General features: G+C 40.5%; 1 protein-coding gene across 2 annotated transcripts in view; it reads right to left on the reverse strand.

Moving 5' to 3' along the window:
- Nucleotides 1-15,027, reverse strand: part of CPA6 (carboxypeptidase A6) — a 314,881-nt gene extending 299,854 nt beyond the window's left edge. The window contains exon 1 of one of the 2 annotated variants that reach the window (XM_075316308.1): nt 14,704-15,027. In XM_075316308.1, coding sequence (XP_075172423.1) covers nt 14,704-14,840 — 137 coding nt within the window. In that variant the 5' untranslated portion in view covers nt 14,841-15,027. The remainder of the gene's footprint in view (nt 1-14,703) is intronic. The other variant, XM_075316307.1, reaches the window with a different exon arrangement.
- Nucleotides 15,028-16,685: the final 1,658 nt, after the last annotated feature.

Here is a 16,685-nt window from a genome sequence, read left to right on the forward strand (position 1 = left end):
TATGGGGCCCATATGAATCATGGGGTATGGAGTCCCGCTGACATGGTGTTACAATTTCAGTGGTACATGGATCTTTACGATGCAGATACAGTTGAATACAATGGTGGAACCGGGAGTCATCGCTCACTACACCGATACACCAAGAAGGGTAGTTGTCAGCTTCCAATAGGAGCCAGGGAGGCGATTGCACCCACCCACACTGTGTACGTGCCTGCACTGTGTGTGGTCTGATCATGTCAGTGAGCATATGCAGATTTGTGCGCTGAGTTCAGATACCATTTGATCAGGACAAGTGAGTACAGTCAGAACTGGGGAAGTCTCCAAAATACTAATTGAGCCCTTTGCCATGCCAAGCGTGCACTAAAGCCCCTCATTTGCATTCAAAGCTATTTGCTCAAACACTGTACCAACAGAAAGAGGAGATAAAAACTCCTCCAAAAATTTAATATACTCGCAGCAAAAAAGAGGGCAACCAGTTCAGTTAGCCCAGGCCAACACATCTAATGCACCAACAGGATGCAGACAAACCTCTCAACATGATGGACACTTCACAGGTGCAAGGTAAATTGCACACTAGTGGCGCGCATAGGGCACTGTTCACACTCGTATGCGCATGGTATCCTGCCAGCAACCTATTATCACGCCCTTACTATTAGGTTAGGCGGGTTACCCGGACACTACTCACTGCAGCACACAAGGGACAGAGACTCCACTATGCACGGCCGTATTAAGAGGCCCAGCTGCACCCAGTGTTAAAAAAAGGTGCAAAAAATATATTTCAAATATATATGAGGTATTAGTTAGTAAATTGGCCAATGTACATAAGCCCACAATCCTCATCACGGATCCTCATGCTTGTGGGTCCCTACACTAATAAATATCAAAAAATAGCAACAGAAAGAGGAGATAAAAACTCCTCCAAAAATGTAATATACTCGCAGCAAAAAAGAGGGCAACCAGTTCTGTTAGCCCAGGCCAACACATCTATGCACAAACAATATGCAGACAAACCTCTCAACATGATGGACACTTCACAGGTGCAAGGTAAATTGCACACTAGTGGCGCGCATAGGGCACTGTTCACACTCGTATGCGCATGGTATCCAGCCAGCAACCTATTATCACGCCCTTACTATTAGGTTAGGCGGGTTACCCGGACACTACTCACTGCAGCACACAAGGGACAGAGACTCCACTATGCACGGCCGTATTAAGAGGCACGGCTGCACCCAGTGTTAAAAAAAAAAGGTGCAACTAATACCTCATATATATTTGAAATATATTTTTTGCAACTTTTTTTTTTAACACTGGGTGCAGCCGGGCCTCTTAATACGGCCGTGCATAGTGGAGTCTCTGTCCCTTGTGTGCTGCAGTGAGTAGTGTCCGGGTAACTCGCCTAATCTAATAGTAAGGGCGTGGTAATAGGTTGCTGGCTGGACACCATGCGCATACAAGTGTGAACAGTGCCCTATGCGCGCCACTAGTGTGCAATTTACCTTGCACTTGTGAAGTGTCCATCATGTTGAGAGGTTTGTCTGCATCCTGTTGGTGCATTAGATGTGTTGGCCTGGGCTAACTGAACTGGTTGCCCTCTTTTTTGCCTCAAACACTGTACCACTAAAATCTACAATGCTAGTATGATTTTTGTAGGTCCTAATTCCCCTATATCACTGTACAGCTAGTTACACATGTCAACATGTCATTTGGGCATTGTCAGACGCGCTTTAACAGTTATGGATTTCCCATATGGCCTTGGTGGATTACAGCTGTCTCATGCAGGGGAATCTACAGCTGTTAGCAGAACATAATCAGAAATATATTCATCGTCTAGGTACAAATAACAAGTTTTTGCTCAATGATATGAAATATAAATGGCGAGAAATTGTGAGGAATTGAGATATACAGTAGCGACCAAAAGTTCTTTTTTTTTTTAAAGTGTGATAACTTCTGTCTGGTTGTTGTGACGCCATTTTCCTAGTGATTTTAGTACCAGAAGCAAATGGTTGTCAGCTCTACAGATGAAAATTGTGTTTGACATTGTTTTATCCCTTTATGTATTAGTTTTTCACATTTGCTTTGGCAAATGTTTTGCATATTTTGTCATGCGTGGTCTAATTTTGCCCAATTTTTTTTTTTCTTTGTGTGTTTTTTGGATAATTCATGGTAAAGACAAAGCCAAATTTATCACCAGATGTCAGGAAGTTTAATATTCTGAGAGTGAAGTCAGGTAAAAGCCAAAAAAGAGACAGCGATGGAATCAACTGTTCTCAGAGTCAGGTGTCCCGTATAATAAAGAAAGAAAAAGGTTACGGAACAGCTGAAAAACCTAGAAGTGGCTGACCACGGAAAACTTCCTTCAAAATTGATTACATTATTAAGAAAAAGTCTGTATCTGATGTCCATAAAGTGCTGTACAGATTTCACACAAAATGAAAGAAGAATATGGGATCAAAGTGAGTCGCCAAACTGTGGTCGATGGATAAGAGCAGGAGGCTTGAATGCACGATTTCCTGCCAAGAAGCATTTCATCCCTGTAAAGAACAGGAAGGTCCGACTTGAGTTTACTAAAGAACACAATGGAAAGAGACAGATTGGTCTAAGGTGTTGTGGTCGGATGAATCCAAGTTCAATTAGTTTGATAGTCATGGAAAGTACTGGAAATCAAAATTAGAGAACAACACACAATTTCCTAAATGTTAAGACCATTGTGTAGTCCTATGTGATTATCTCCTAACATGAGTAAACTAGCCGTATTTTAAGCTTATTTCATCAATTTAATTTATTCTAAAGCACATAATAAAAATGTAAATAAGATAAGATGAAAAGAACAGTGATCTACCTGCAAGGGATGAGTTGGGGCTTGTACCCATCTTTTGTTAAAGATGAATTGTTTGCTCATTTGCAAATGGAATGGAGCAAGATCCCTCAAGATGTCTTGAATACCCTAGTAGCTTCAATGCCCTGATGGTGTGGTGCAATAATTAAAGCAAGAGGTTATGTTACAAAATACTAAGTAAATACACATCAAGAGATTCCTATATTTTCTCCACCATAATACTTGTGATACCTTAACTCAAAAGAATATATAATCAAAAACAAACAGAAATCAGAGTATATTGTATCAAATATTTATTTTTTATTTTGCAAAAATATTTTTTTAAACATTTATTTAGTCTACACCATTAAAAACACCAAGAAAAAAAATCACTTGAAAGAATAAACATAGGGGGAATTTTTGACCATAGATTGATAAGAGAAGTGGAGAGATATTGTACTCAAATTGTAAGATTATATGATATATCAAAAACTGTATAAGCCGAGCAACACCTCAACACTCTCCCCAATATTTAAATATATTGCACTGATGGAACCGATATATATATATATATATATATATATATATATATATATATATAAGACCACTGTATATATTTAAGTCCCCAAATATTCAATTGCTATATAATTCCTACTCAGTCCTTCAATAAATATTCAAAATAAATATCCAATTTCATAAGTATCAATATAAATATCTCTTTAGAACAATTCTAACAGTAATATATGAAGGAATAAATATTCAAATAGAAATTAATTACTATAAATTTATAAGAGACTCAGCCGGTTAATATATATATAGAGGTATGCCTATTAAGGCTAGATGTACACTAATATAGCACCTGTATGAAAAGGTTTCCTTGAAACGTGCGTCGAGGTGTTTGGTGTTTTTTTTTCTGACCTTGTATTATGTGAGTATTGCACGGATGATTTATACATGAGTGATTAGAGCCTCTGCTTGTAGGAAGTCGGTTTATGTTGGAAATAGGCGCCATATGAGTGTACATCTAGCCTTAATAGGCATACCTCTATATATATTAACCGGCTGAGTCTCTTATAAATTTATAGTAATAAAATTCTATTTGAATATTTATTCCTTCATATATTACTGTTAGAATAGGTCCAAAGAGATATTTATATTGATACTTATGAAATTGGATATTTATTTTGAATATTTATTGAAGGACCGAGTAGGATTTATATAGCAATTGAATATTTGGGGACTTAATAAATCTATACAGTGGTCTTATATATATATCGGTTCCATCAGTGCAATATATTTAAATATTGGGGAGAGTGTTGGGGTGTTGCTCGGTTTATACAGCTTTTGATATATCATATAATCTTACAATTTGAGCACAATATCCCTCCACTTTTCTTATCAATAATCTATGGTCAAAAATTCCCCCTATGTTTGCTTTTTCAAGTGATTTTTTTTCTTGGTGTTTTTAATGGTGTAGACTAAATAAATATTTAAAAAAATATTTTTGCAAAATAAAAAATAAATATTTGATACAATATACTCTATACTTTTGTTTGTTTTAGATAAAATACTAAGTAAACAATGAATTACTCTCTGTTGTGATCAATAAATAGTCTAAAATGTTTGACAGTCAGTTTTCTTTAATTAAATTACAATATCTATATTCAAAAGCATTTTGTTTTTGGATAAAATTAAGATCTTGGATGATGACAACTTCATGCACTTTCAATTGATCACCAGGAAAATGGCGTCACCACAACCAGACAGAAGTACCGTAATCATACTTTAAAAACAAATGCTAAACATGTGGCTTCTACTGTAAGCAGTCGTATTACTTTTCATCACATAACACATAGCTTAAGTTTAAGCCATCATTTACAAGAGATAAGCCTCAAATTTCACCTAGTAAAAGGTTAAAAAGTATTTTTTTACAAGATATGTTTATAGTATTCCTAAAAAGCAAAAACCTGCACATTTCCAGTAAGGAAAATATGCAAAAATAATACTGCAAGTTTGAGTCACAAAATTTGCCCTATGGAGTATCAGAGCCACTTCCATGGTTAAAATTGTGAAATTAAATGTATTATTGCTGGTGATGGGCGAGCACTAAAATGCTGGAATGCTCATTACTCAATTCCAGCTGATTAGACGCTCGGATGAGCTCGACACAAGTAACGAGGGCCAGTTCGGGTCTCTGCCCACATACAGCCAGCCACAAGCAGACCATTTCTAGTGGGAGGAAAATCCATATTTTTGTTTTTTTGGGGGGTCACACCAGGTCCTAGAATGTTGTTTTACCACCAAGAGAGAGCCATTCAGAGACTAAGAATGGCTCTCCCTGAGATGCCTGCAAACCTCATGCAGTGAAGCGAGCCTGTGCGTTGCTGATCAAAACAAATGCTGGAGTGGTGCTTTAAGGCAATGGTTATATTGTTAACATTCAGAAATCAACACCCATATAATTCAGACCAATGTAAACCATATGGGGTTTAGGTCAGGCGAGTTTGCTGGCCAATAAAGCACAGTGATACTGTGGTTATTAAACCAGGTATTAGTACTTTTGGCAGTGTGGACAGGTGGCAAGTCCTGTTCGAAAATGAAATCTCCATTTCCAAAAAGCTTGTTGACAGAGGGAAGCATGAAGTGCTCTAAAATTTCCTGGTAGACGGCTGTGCTGACTTTTGTCTTGTTATTACACAGTGGACCTACACCAGCAGATGACATGGTTCCCCAAACCATCACTGATTGTGGAAACTTCACACTAGACCTCAAGCAGCTTGGATTGTGGTCTCTACACTCTTCCTCCAGACTCTGGGACCTTTTCCACTTGGCCCAGGTAAGATGCTTCTGGCTTTATCTATTGATCATCAGTGGCTTGACACAAGGAATGCGACAGTTGTAGCCCATGTCCTGGATATGTCTGTGTGTTGGCTCTTGAAGCACTGACTCCAGCAGCAGTCCACTCCTTGTGAATTTCCCCCAAATTTTTGAATGACCTTTTCTTAACATTCCTTTCAAGGCTTGCTTGTGCACCTTTTTCTACCACACTTTTCCCTTCCACTCAACTTTCCATTAATATGCTTGGATACAGCACTCTGTGAACAGCCAGCTTCTTTAGCAATGATCTTTTGTTGCTTACCCTCCTTGTGGAGTGTATCAATGACTGTCTTTGGGACATCTGTCGAGTTAGATGTCTTCCCCATGATTGCATAGCCTACTGAACCAGACTAAAGGACCATTTTAAATCCTTAGGAAGCCTTTGGAGGTGTTTTGTGGTAAATATTCTAATTTTCTGACATAATGATTTTTGGGTTTTCATTGGCTATAATCCATAATCATCAGCATTAACAGAAATAAACACTTGAAATAGATCACTGTGTTTGTAATGACTCTTTATAATATATGTGTTTCCCTTTTTGTATTGAATTACTGAAATAAATTAACTTTTTGATGATATTCTAATTTATTGCGATGTACCTGTAATACATCTCGGGACCGCAATTCTCCACCCTGACTCCAACAACTACAAACAGGAGCACATTTGCAATTTATTACATGAATGGAGAAATATATCAATAGCAGGAGCAATTACCCAAATGGAGAGGAATAGGTAAAATAGCAGGGTAATGATAAAATATAACTTTTAATATTTTCTTTAAAATCAGGGGAAATTAACAGACGATTAACACATATAGTGATAATCCGATACTGAAGAAAGTTATCAGAAACGAAAAGGTCAACTGACCTGTATCGGAAAAGACAACAAAAGCCCACTACACAGTAAAAACTGTAGAGGCTCAAAGTAAGGGTGCCAAAGAAGCCCTCTTGTGTAAAGCCTGCTTTACATGTTGCAATTTTGCATACGATAAGGTATGCGATTTGCCACGCCCCCATTGTATGTGTGGCACGTTCAATTTGTTGAACGTGCCGCACAAACGATTAACCCCCGTCACACGTACTTACCTTCCATACGACCTCGATGTGGGCGGCGAACGTCCACTTCCTGGAGTGGGAGGGACGTTCAGCGTCACAGCGACGTCACGCGGCAGCCGGCCAATAGAAGCAGAGGGGTGGAGCTGAGTGGGACGTAAATATCCCGCCCACCTCCTTCCTTCCGCATTACCGACCGGGAGCCGCAGGATGCAGGTAAGATCTGTTCATCGTTCCCGGTGTGCTACCCTGGGTAGGATGAACAACCTGACGTGGAATTCTAGAGACAGGTACGATGTGTATGCGATGAACATTTTAACGTTCAATCGCAATCTCACGTACCTGTCACACACTGCAATGTACCTTACAATGCCGGATGTGCATCACTTATGACGTGACCCCGCCGACACATTGTAAGATACATTGCAGCGTGTAAAGCGGGCTTTAGGCAAATAAATGGAAAAATCTCACCGATATCTCTTATGACTCCCAATGACTCCCAATGGGAGACTGGAGTACGCCACCAATGGATCATCTTTTGAGGGGTTTTTGGTAGCTATGTATTAAGTGGCTCCCCCTCTGAGATCCTTTTATCACCAGGAAATCGAGCATAAGAGATACCGGTGAGATTTTTCCATTTATTTGCCTTACACAAGAGGGCTTCTTTGGCACCCTTACTTTGAGCCTCTGCAGTTTTTACTGTGTAGTGGGCTTTTGTTGTCTTTTGCGATACAGGTCAGTTGACCTTCTGGTTTCTGATAACTTTCTTCAGTATCGGATTATCACTATATGTGTTAATCGTCTGTTAATTTCCCCTGATTTTAAAAAACATATTAAAAGTATTTTATCATTACCCTGTTATTTTACCTAATGGAGAAATATACAAACGTTTTGTAAATGTTGACTTTTAATAGTGGCATCTAACTTGTTTATTTAAATGAGCAAAACGTTAATCATAGAATGGTGGAGTTGGAAGGGTCATCGGGTCCAGCCCCCAGCTATATGTTTATCCAGCTTCTGTTTGAAGATCTCCACTGATGGAGAGCTCACCACCTCCCGTGGCAGCCTGTTCCGCTCTCCGACTGCCCTCACTGTCAGAAAGTTTATAGGATCATAGAATACATTATAGAATCATACAATTTGTTCCATAAAACCTAACTCTTTGAGCAGTCAACGAGATACAGTGATACCAAAGAATTATTTGAAGAGGAAATCCACTAAAAAGTCATCTTCTGATGAATAAAAGAAACATGAACAGATCACAGTAGTCCGATTTTACAGACTATTATCAGATTTCTCTAAAAAGAAAGTCTAATAAAAGAGCCGCTCGAGTCTCTGGAAGTTGCTTTACAGATTTTCAACAAAAAAACCTCTTGTGAAGCTAAAGATGTTGCTCAAAAAAGGAGCTCTACAAAAATCTCAAGACCCCAGCAGCGTGATCTTACAAAGAGTGTCTGTCACATGTTAGAACATGATTTGTGGATACATTTCCCCTTTGACGATAAATAACCCAAAACTTCTGCAAAGTTGTCTTGACAATGGATTTATGAGACCAGATAGTTGTAGGACCAGGAGTTAATGGATGCCTTTAAAAACTTTTCTTTCAAAGAAAGGTGATTTAGAGATAGTAAAGACAGTCTAAAGTCTAAAAGCCATCATGTATGGGTCCTGGTGGTGGGATTGTGTTATTGAGCACATTGTCATATTGAAATATGACTTTTGTCATTTGGACATCTTGCATGATTTAATGACGTGATCTCATTGAGTGACATGTTTTCTTTGTGGGCCAATATAAGTCCTGCACACCTGATGCCCTGAAGTCATGTAGCCCTGCCCTTACTCCATAAAATATATGATTAGTGCATTATGTGAAAATGGTTATATATTATAATAACAACTCATAAACAAAAGCAGATGGGAAAACCGCAATACTGTGAAATCCTGCCGGCAGACACCAGTCTTCATACTCTACAGATTAATCATGCTCCTCACTATTGTATGCAATCTCAGCTAAGAAACCTTGATGTGTAATCCTACAGAATTACTATTCTCAAAAAAGAAAATATTTGAACTCTATTGGGGCTTGTGTAAAACGTTGCGCTCCCCCCCGCAGCTTATCCCTGGGTTATAGAACCAGCAAAGTAAAAGAGGCTTCTGAAATCTCATGCATATGCTGCTTACTTTTTCCTTAAGGATTTGAGCTATTAAAGCATTTCTTTTTCACATCTGCAGCATGTCAATTTTATCAGAGGGTTGTAGTATTTTTCACCAATTCATGTGAATGGGAAAAAATGCAAGTAAAAATGCTTTTTATCCTGTCAACACTGATTTTTGTTGCAAAACACTCAAAGTATGCACATAGGCTTTGCAGTTTTCAAAACTTTTGATTCTTTTCTGTACAGCAGACTACACAGAGGATATTAAAGGGAATCTGTCAGCAGTTTTTTTTTACCTCATCTTGGAGCAGCATGATGTAGGCAAAGAGATCCTGAATCCAATGATGTATCACTTAGATTACTGTCACACATTCCAAGTGTCATGGTGACATCAGACACTGTTCACACTACAGATTCTGAGACTCCACACTATGGTTTCTCTGGTGTTTCTGGGTTACACAAGCAGGCTTGGGTGTCAATCAAGCTGTGTGCTCATTAATGGTCAGGCTAGCAAGAGTTAACCACTGCTAGCCTGCTGGTTACCTCTGGGATCACATGTTGAAGGAAACCTATCACATTTACTCCCCACCTATTTATGATGTTATGATGGTGGAATCTGTCTTCCCATGCTGACTATAGTTTATTTTTTTGTTCGTCTGTGTGCGGTTTTGTCTCAGTCCTGCTGATGATTATATTGCATGGTGCTTGAAGTTGTTGTGGAGTTCTCTCTTCATCTTATTGTTTCCTCCCTGCTCTTATTTTCCTCCTTACCTCTTATTGTTTTATACCTTTGTGTAAGCATGCTGTAAGATAGTGTTTTGGTTTCCCCTGTTTGTCTATCTCTGTTGGTGTTATCACACTCCTGTACCAGCCCTCCCCTGGGGTAGTGGAGAAGGGAGTATAAGATCAGGGCTGGTCAGGAGCAGGGTTAGGTAGGCGGCTCAAAAATCCTCACCTTCAGAGATAACTCTGACATAAAGGATAGCTAGGGTCTCCCAAGTCTGAGGGTCAGTCTAGGAACCCCTGTCCCTTGCTCTTACCAATCATCCTGACATTTACTAGGCGCAGTTGTTCTGACATCAGAATGTTTAGATTTAGCCATGTAGCAGAGCTGTGAGAGCTGCTCCCGCCCACACCAGGCTCTCTATAGAGGTTGTACATTGACAGTGAGTTCTCAATCAGACGATGGGGTGTGCCAGACTGCCATATGTGTGACTTTGTAGTCTGAGCAATGATAAGGGTCCTGCTGCTTAAACAAACATAGCAAATAAACATGAGATCAGCTGTGACAACACAGGCATCTCTGAATCTTGTGTTAACTCTTGCAGCATCTTCAGCTTACATAGCAAAAACCTGCTGACAGATTCCCTTTAAGGAGTAACGTATCCTCCAGGCTCCAATGTCACCTTACAAACACTGGCAGAAATAAGTGCATCTGGCACAAATTTGTTACAATCCTAATAGATAAATGATAGTATGTTACATGCTGTTGCCCATTGACTTTTTTAACTCACGAGTGTCACAATTATTTAGATTAAGCTCCAGACTTTTTGCTTTTATTAAAAATAAGTTGTATGTATTATCTGTGACATAATTTATACACAACTTTCTCTTTTTTTATTTAGCAAATTGTCTATGACACAAAACTAGAGCAAGTACTTTATCAACCATGCAGCTCTTTCCCTTTTTCTCTTCTAAATATCACTGTAGACCCATTTATTTAGCGTCTTGCTATTCAAGAAATATCCTGTATGTGCCTCTATCTAGACATTTTGTCAAAATATCAATGCATTTCTTATATTTTACTGATTGATAGCTACATATTTCCATAAGAATGGAGGAATTAATTCAGTTACACTCATAATAAATGGAAATATTTATCTCTGAGATTTCTTTGCTACAAATAATACAAATAAGGCTATGTGCGCACGTTGCGTATTTGCATGCAGTTACACTGCGATCTGCACCGCAGCGTAACTACATGCGTCCTGCGTCCCCAGCACAATCTATGAAGATTGTGCAGGAGACGTGCGCACGTGGCGTCTTAGAGGGCAGCGCTTCGGCTGCTGCCCGAAGCGCGCGTTCTAAGAAGTGACATGTCACTTCTTTCCTGCGCTCTGTCTGCAGCCCCCACTCTGTCTATGGGAGAGGCTGCAGTCAGAGCATATAGAATCGTCTTTTTTTTTTTTTTCATTACGGACTCTTTCTGCAGCGATTTGAAGCGCACGTGTGCTCTTCAAATCGCTGCAGAAATTTCTGCAGGGACAAATTCTACATGCACACATAGCCTAATGCTGTAGACTAAGGGGTACTTTGCATGCTGCGACATCGCAAGCCGATGCTGCGATGCCGAGCGCGATAGTCCCCGCCCCCGTCGCAGCTGCGATATCCTTGTGATAGCTGCCGTAGCGAACATTATCGCTACGGCAGCTTCACATGGACTCACCTGTCCTGGGACGTCGCTCTGGCCGGCAACCCGCCTCCTTATTAAGGGGGCGGGTTGTACGGCGTCACTGCGACGTCACACGGCAGGCGGCCAATAGGAGCGGAGGGGCGGAGATGAGCGGGATGTAAACATCCCGCCCACCTTCTCCCTTCCACATATCCTACGGGAGTCATGGTGACGCCGGTAGGAGATGTTCCGCGTTCCTGCGGCTTCACACACAGCGATGTGTGCTGCTGCTGGAGCGAAGAACAACATCGGACCATCGCGTCAGCGTAATTATGGATTACGCCGACGCTACACCGATGATACGATTATGACGCTTTTGCGCTTGTTAATCGTATCATCTAGGCTTTACACACTACGATGTCGCATGCGATGCCGGATGTGCGATGTCGTGGTGTGCAAAGTACCCCTAAGCCCCAATACACATTAGAGTAAAGTTGGTAAAATTTTCTGATATTAGTGAGATCGTCTGACTCTGTAATGTGTATGGAGACCAGACAGAAGATATCAGCGTCCGGGGATATATGATCTGGCACTTTGGATTTCCAGCATTTTTCTTTTATCTTTGGGAGAAAAGTCTATGGCAGGGGAGTCTGGCATCAGCTATCTCATGGAAAACACAGGAACACTCAGCCTACTGGAGCATTCATGTGTACATTATGGAGGATCTGGGAGGAAAAAGCTATCGGCTGAATGATCAGCTGTCTAATGTATATGCGGGGCTTTAAATAACACTATGTTAGACAATTAAAAAAAAGTACAAATTAACAAACTGGACCAGATTAAGCATCTAGGTCCTGAGTTTAGATCCTCTCCTGTACCAGTTTGGAAACACCATATACTGTACACTTTTCTCTACCTTACCAGCTCAGGCACCCACTGTATATAGTATATAAAAGATTCCTTTTGTGTATATTTAGTATATAAATTAAATTTCTTTCCAAAACATTTACAAATGTCTCATAGCTCACGATATAACTTTTTGTGATACTAAATACATACACTTATCTCATACCCATTATAGGAAACCTGGCAGAAATAGTGAAACAGTGCAGTGTTTTGGAGAAATACATAGGTAATAACCACAATGGACCGTGCTGAAAATTAGTCAGACAAGGGGGTCTTCCATAGCTTCTCCCTGCCCACTGCCATGGAGTGACAGGTATCTCTTTGCGTGCATATATATCACGAGACCTATCATTTAAGATCAGCGGGCAGGGAGAAGATGCCAGAGACACAACTGTCCGACTAGTCTTTCATGCAGCTCGGTCTCCGGCGGCTTTTAAAGGGAACCAGTCACCAGATTTGACCCCTATAAGTTGCGGCTACCACCATTGAGCTCATATATGCAACATTCTAGAACACTGTATATAAGAACCCCATGCTAACCTGTATAACATAAAAAAAGCCTTTATTATACTCCCCTTCGGCGAGGTCCAGCCCGACGGGTGTCACTAGTCTTGGTCCAGCGTCTCCTATATTCTTATGATTGGCATCCTCCTTCTTGCTTCATGTGGATGACGCCTCCCAAGTTATCCACACAGAGTTCACCATTACGCTCCTGTGTAGGCGCACTTCTCTTTACCTTGCTGCAGGCAGAGCAAAGTACTGTAATGTGATGGTGCAGGGAAAGGTCAAAGACCGCCTGCTCATGTGCACTACAATACTTTCATCTGCCCTCGGCAGGGCAGAGATAAGTGCGCAGGAGCACAATCGCAGACTCTGTGTGGATGATGTAGGACGTGTCATCTACACGAAGCAAGAAGGAGGACAAAGATCGCAAGAAGATATTAGGCACCAGACCGAGACCGACGATGCCCATCGGACCCAACCACCCCGTAGGTGAGTATGATAAAAGGTCTTTTTATGTTATACAGATCACCATATTAAGTAGCCCTTTTAGTCAATATCCAGTTCTTGACGAGTTTAAAGATATGACAAGGGAAATACCAAGGCCAGGTATCCACCCACAGACAGCTGTTTCGGTGTATTGCCCCTCATCAGTGTGGAGTAGGATTCTGGCCAGGTGGGAGTAATGCCTAGTAGACCAACAAGACAAACAATCACTGATCTCAGGGAGACCAACCAGAAAACACTGCCGGCAGCCAGCGAGGGTGCTCAACACAGTGAAATCCTAGGTGCATTGCTCCCTGGGAAGTATGCAAATCAAAAAGGTCCATGGAGCCTCTGTTAGGAGTCTCGACACAGAATATAGCCCTCCCTCTAGGAAGAACCAAGCCAAGGAGTGGCTCTTTTTAGGAGACCACCATAACCCCCATATTAAGTGGCCCTTTTAGTCAATATCCAGCTCTTGACGAGTTTAAAGATATGACAAGGGAAATATATGTTTCGGAGTTAAACATATATGGCTGACATCATACATGCAATGTCTGGTACATGCTGCCTGTGGATGGGGGCAGCATGTATCACTGGTCAGGTTCTTTGTAAATTGCCCACTGATTTCACCAAAGTCAACATGCTCAGCCAACATTTATTTAATCTGTGTGGCCAAATTTAGCTGCAAATCCCCAATTCTCTGCTATTCTATCCAAAGCCCCCTTTAAGTTTTCCATGTTTATTGGAGTTTATTTGAAAATTTTTAACTTTCCAATACATCATGATTATATATTTGCCTCCATGTGAATTTCTTCAGCCACATGTATACAATGCAGATAAAGGATGTAAAGGTGTAAACTGATATAAAGAATGGGTCTGATTGGCTTGTATAGAGAGGGGGATATTCCTCCAACCAAACTTGTCAATAGGAAAAGGAACAGGAGACTACGGTTTCATAATCTAGTAAAAATTAGAGACCTAAAGGTCGCCCACTTTTGTGGTTTGGGAATAAATTTGCAAAGTGAAAAAATACCTTTGATTTATATTATAATCATTGCATAGAAAAACATATAGGAATACCCTGAATACAAACTGTCAGCATATACACAACTTGGTAAACCTTGGCCGTTGCATGGATTGTACAAACTTTGTGTTCACATGTCCGGTGCTAGTATAGCCGAATTTTTGCACTATGACAACACACTTATATGTGGTTACATAGGTCGTTAAAGGAATTTTAGGATACACAAAATCAGTTGTATTAACTTGTAGGAGTGAAGAATAAAACAAATTTCCCCAAAATGAAAAGTCTAAACTTAGTAATGCCCTCTCCCGGTCAGCGTGGCTGGTTTGGGGTCCGCTAGAATAGTAGAGTAGGGTGAATTACTTTCTGCTTTGTTACAAGTTAATTCATTATATTCCTAAATCCTACGAGTTCACTTTAAATGAAGAATTTAACTCTACAACATCAGTAATAATAGTGATATTATAGTATGATGCAATGCGAATATTCTTACCCGGCATAACGGTTGTTATACAAGTGGCAGGATGCAGACAGCCAAGTCTGGGAGAAGAGGCAGAGATGAATGAGTTGTGACACTTTCCATGTGAGCTCCATCTTTACACAATGCCGGGGAGATCCCAATTTATTCATCCATATGATCTGCTGCAGAGGTTGTGTTATTGCAGGGCTGTGGAGAGTGGAGCGCAGCTGCTGTGGAATTGTGGCAGCAGTTAGAGGAGCAGGATGTATGTATGACAGTGCTGGGCGGCTCTGCACTTGGGTGAGGATATTTAGTGTTCTGACACTCAGCCAGGATTAGCCCTCTACATAAGGGAGGAGGGGGCTTAGGTCACATGTACAGGCGAAACAGCTGCCCCTCCCTGTACAGGACCTCACTTACCTGGCTTAGCTGGATGTGTCTGATACTGCCTGTAATTTCCCCCCTCTATGGACTGAATTCTAAAAATGTCTCAACTTTGCGATACGTCTTTATCTTAAGTGCAGTCTTGAGACCAAGATTTGGGTTCTGCAGTTTTATGGACAATATAATAGGGTGATATGTCAAGAGGATCGAAAAAGAAAAACTGTCTTTGCAACCATTAGCAAGATATCACAGCCATCAATTTACTAGGACAGTTTCAGAGAGGAACGCTGGGCTTTCATTGTCTGCTACGGCCAACACAGATATTTGTTTTAGACAGTTTTGATAAATGAGGCTCAAGTGTTTATACACATCAGACCATACATCACAGGTTATGGACACGCTGTGCGCAAACCTAAAGTGTTATAGATCACCAAAGCCATAAAATGAATTGTTATCAATAATTATTATATCAGGAGAAAGGTGGAGACAAGTTTACAGCACATAACAAAAATACAACTATACATAAATATAGGACATACGATAAAAACAAGTATAATAAAGAAGACTGGCCGACTGGTACATAGGGGTAGAGGACCCTGCTTGCAAGAACATACAATCTACAATCAAAAGGGAAGAGATCCACTATGCGAGAGTAGATGCTGTTCATTTGGTTGGGTAGTGGTAGCAGGTTTATTGTGGATTTTATCCTTTCCTGTTTAGGTGGGTTTTCAGGTGACTTTTGAAACTGGGCAAGGCTCAATCTGGTTTGGGCAGTGAGTTCCAAAGTATGAGGGTACACACGAGAAATCCTGAAGACTGTTGTGTGTGGAGCAGACAAAATGAGAGCAAACAAGAAGGTCTTGTGAGGACTGGAGATTACATGTCTGGAGGTGGCGGGAGATTAGGTCAGAGATGTATGGAGGGTCAGGTTGTGGATGAGTTTGTAAGTCATAGTTAATATTTTAGAATGAATTCTTGGAAAAGGCAAACGAGTAATGAGAGAAGAGGTGGATTAATCGCGCAGCAGAGTTTAAACAGAATTGGACGGTAGAAGAGTGTTAGATAGAAGGCCACAAGGAAGGTTGTTGTAGTAGTCAATATGGAAAATTAAAGGGCATGCACTAGCTGAGTAAGGAGCAGATTAGGGAAAGGTTTATGAGTTGGTGGTAGTAGGGTTGGTAAGGGCTTCAATGTGCAATTTGAAGGCTAGGTCAAAAGTGGACAAAAAAAAAGACAGCTGCACTCTGAAATGCTTAAGCATGCAAGCCATGAATGTAATAATATAGAAATGCATTACTGAGATATTTAGCATACAAAAATGGCCATTACTATATCTGCTGAGAAGACCCTATAGGAAAAAAAACCTAAAAAAAATTTTACTCAATTCACTTAAAATCAGATATTCCAAAAAACAACACACAAAAAAGTACTGTTAAAATCAGATATTCCAAAAAACAACACACAAAAGTACTGTTAAAAGCGGGAAATGGTCGGATTGCCCTATTTCTTTCCCTACCTTGCCGCGGAGGTTGGCACCCTAATATTGTGACATTGCGCTCCCACTCAACGACAGCTCACTCTCTTTTTTTTCCCTATACTGGCCTGCTAGTCAGGGAATATAGAGGTGCTGA

This window comes from Anomaloglossus baeobatrachus, chromosome 6 (genome assembly GCF_048569485.1).
Source record: "Anomaloglossus baeobatrachus isolate aAnoBae1 chromosome 6, aAnoBae1.hap1, whole genome shotgun sequence".
NCBI classification, from domain to species: domain Eukaryota; kingdom Metazoa; phylum Chordata; class Amphibia; order Anura; family Aromobatidae; genus Anomaloglossus; species Anomaloglossus baeobatrachus.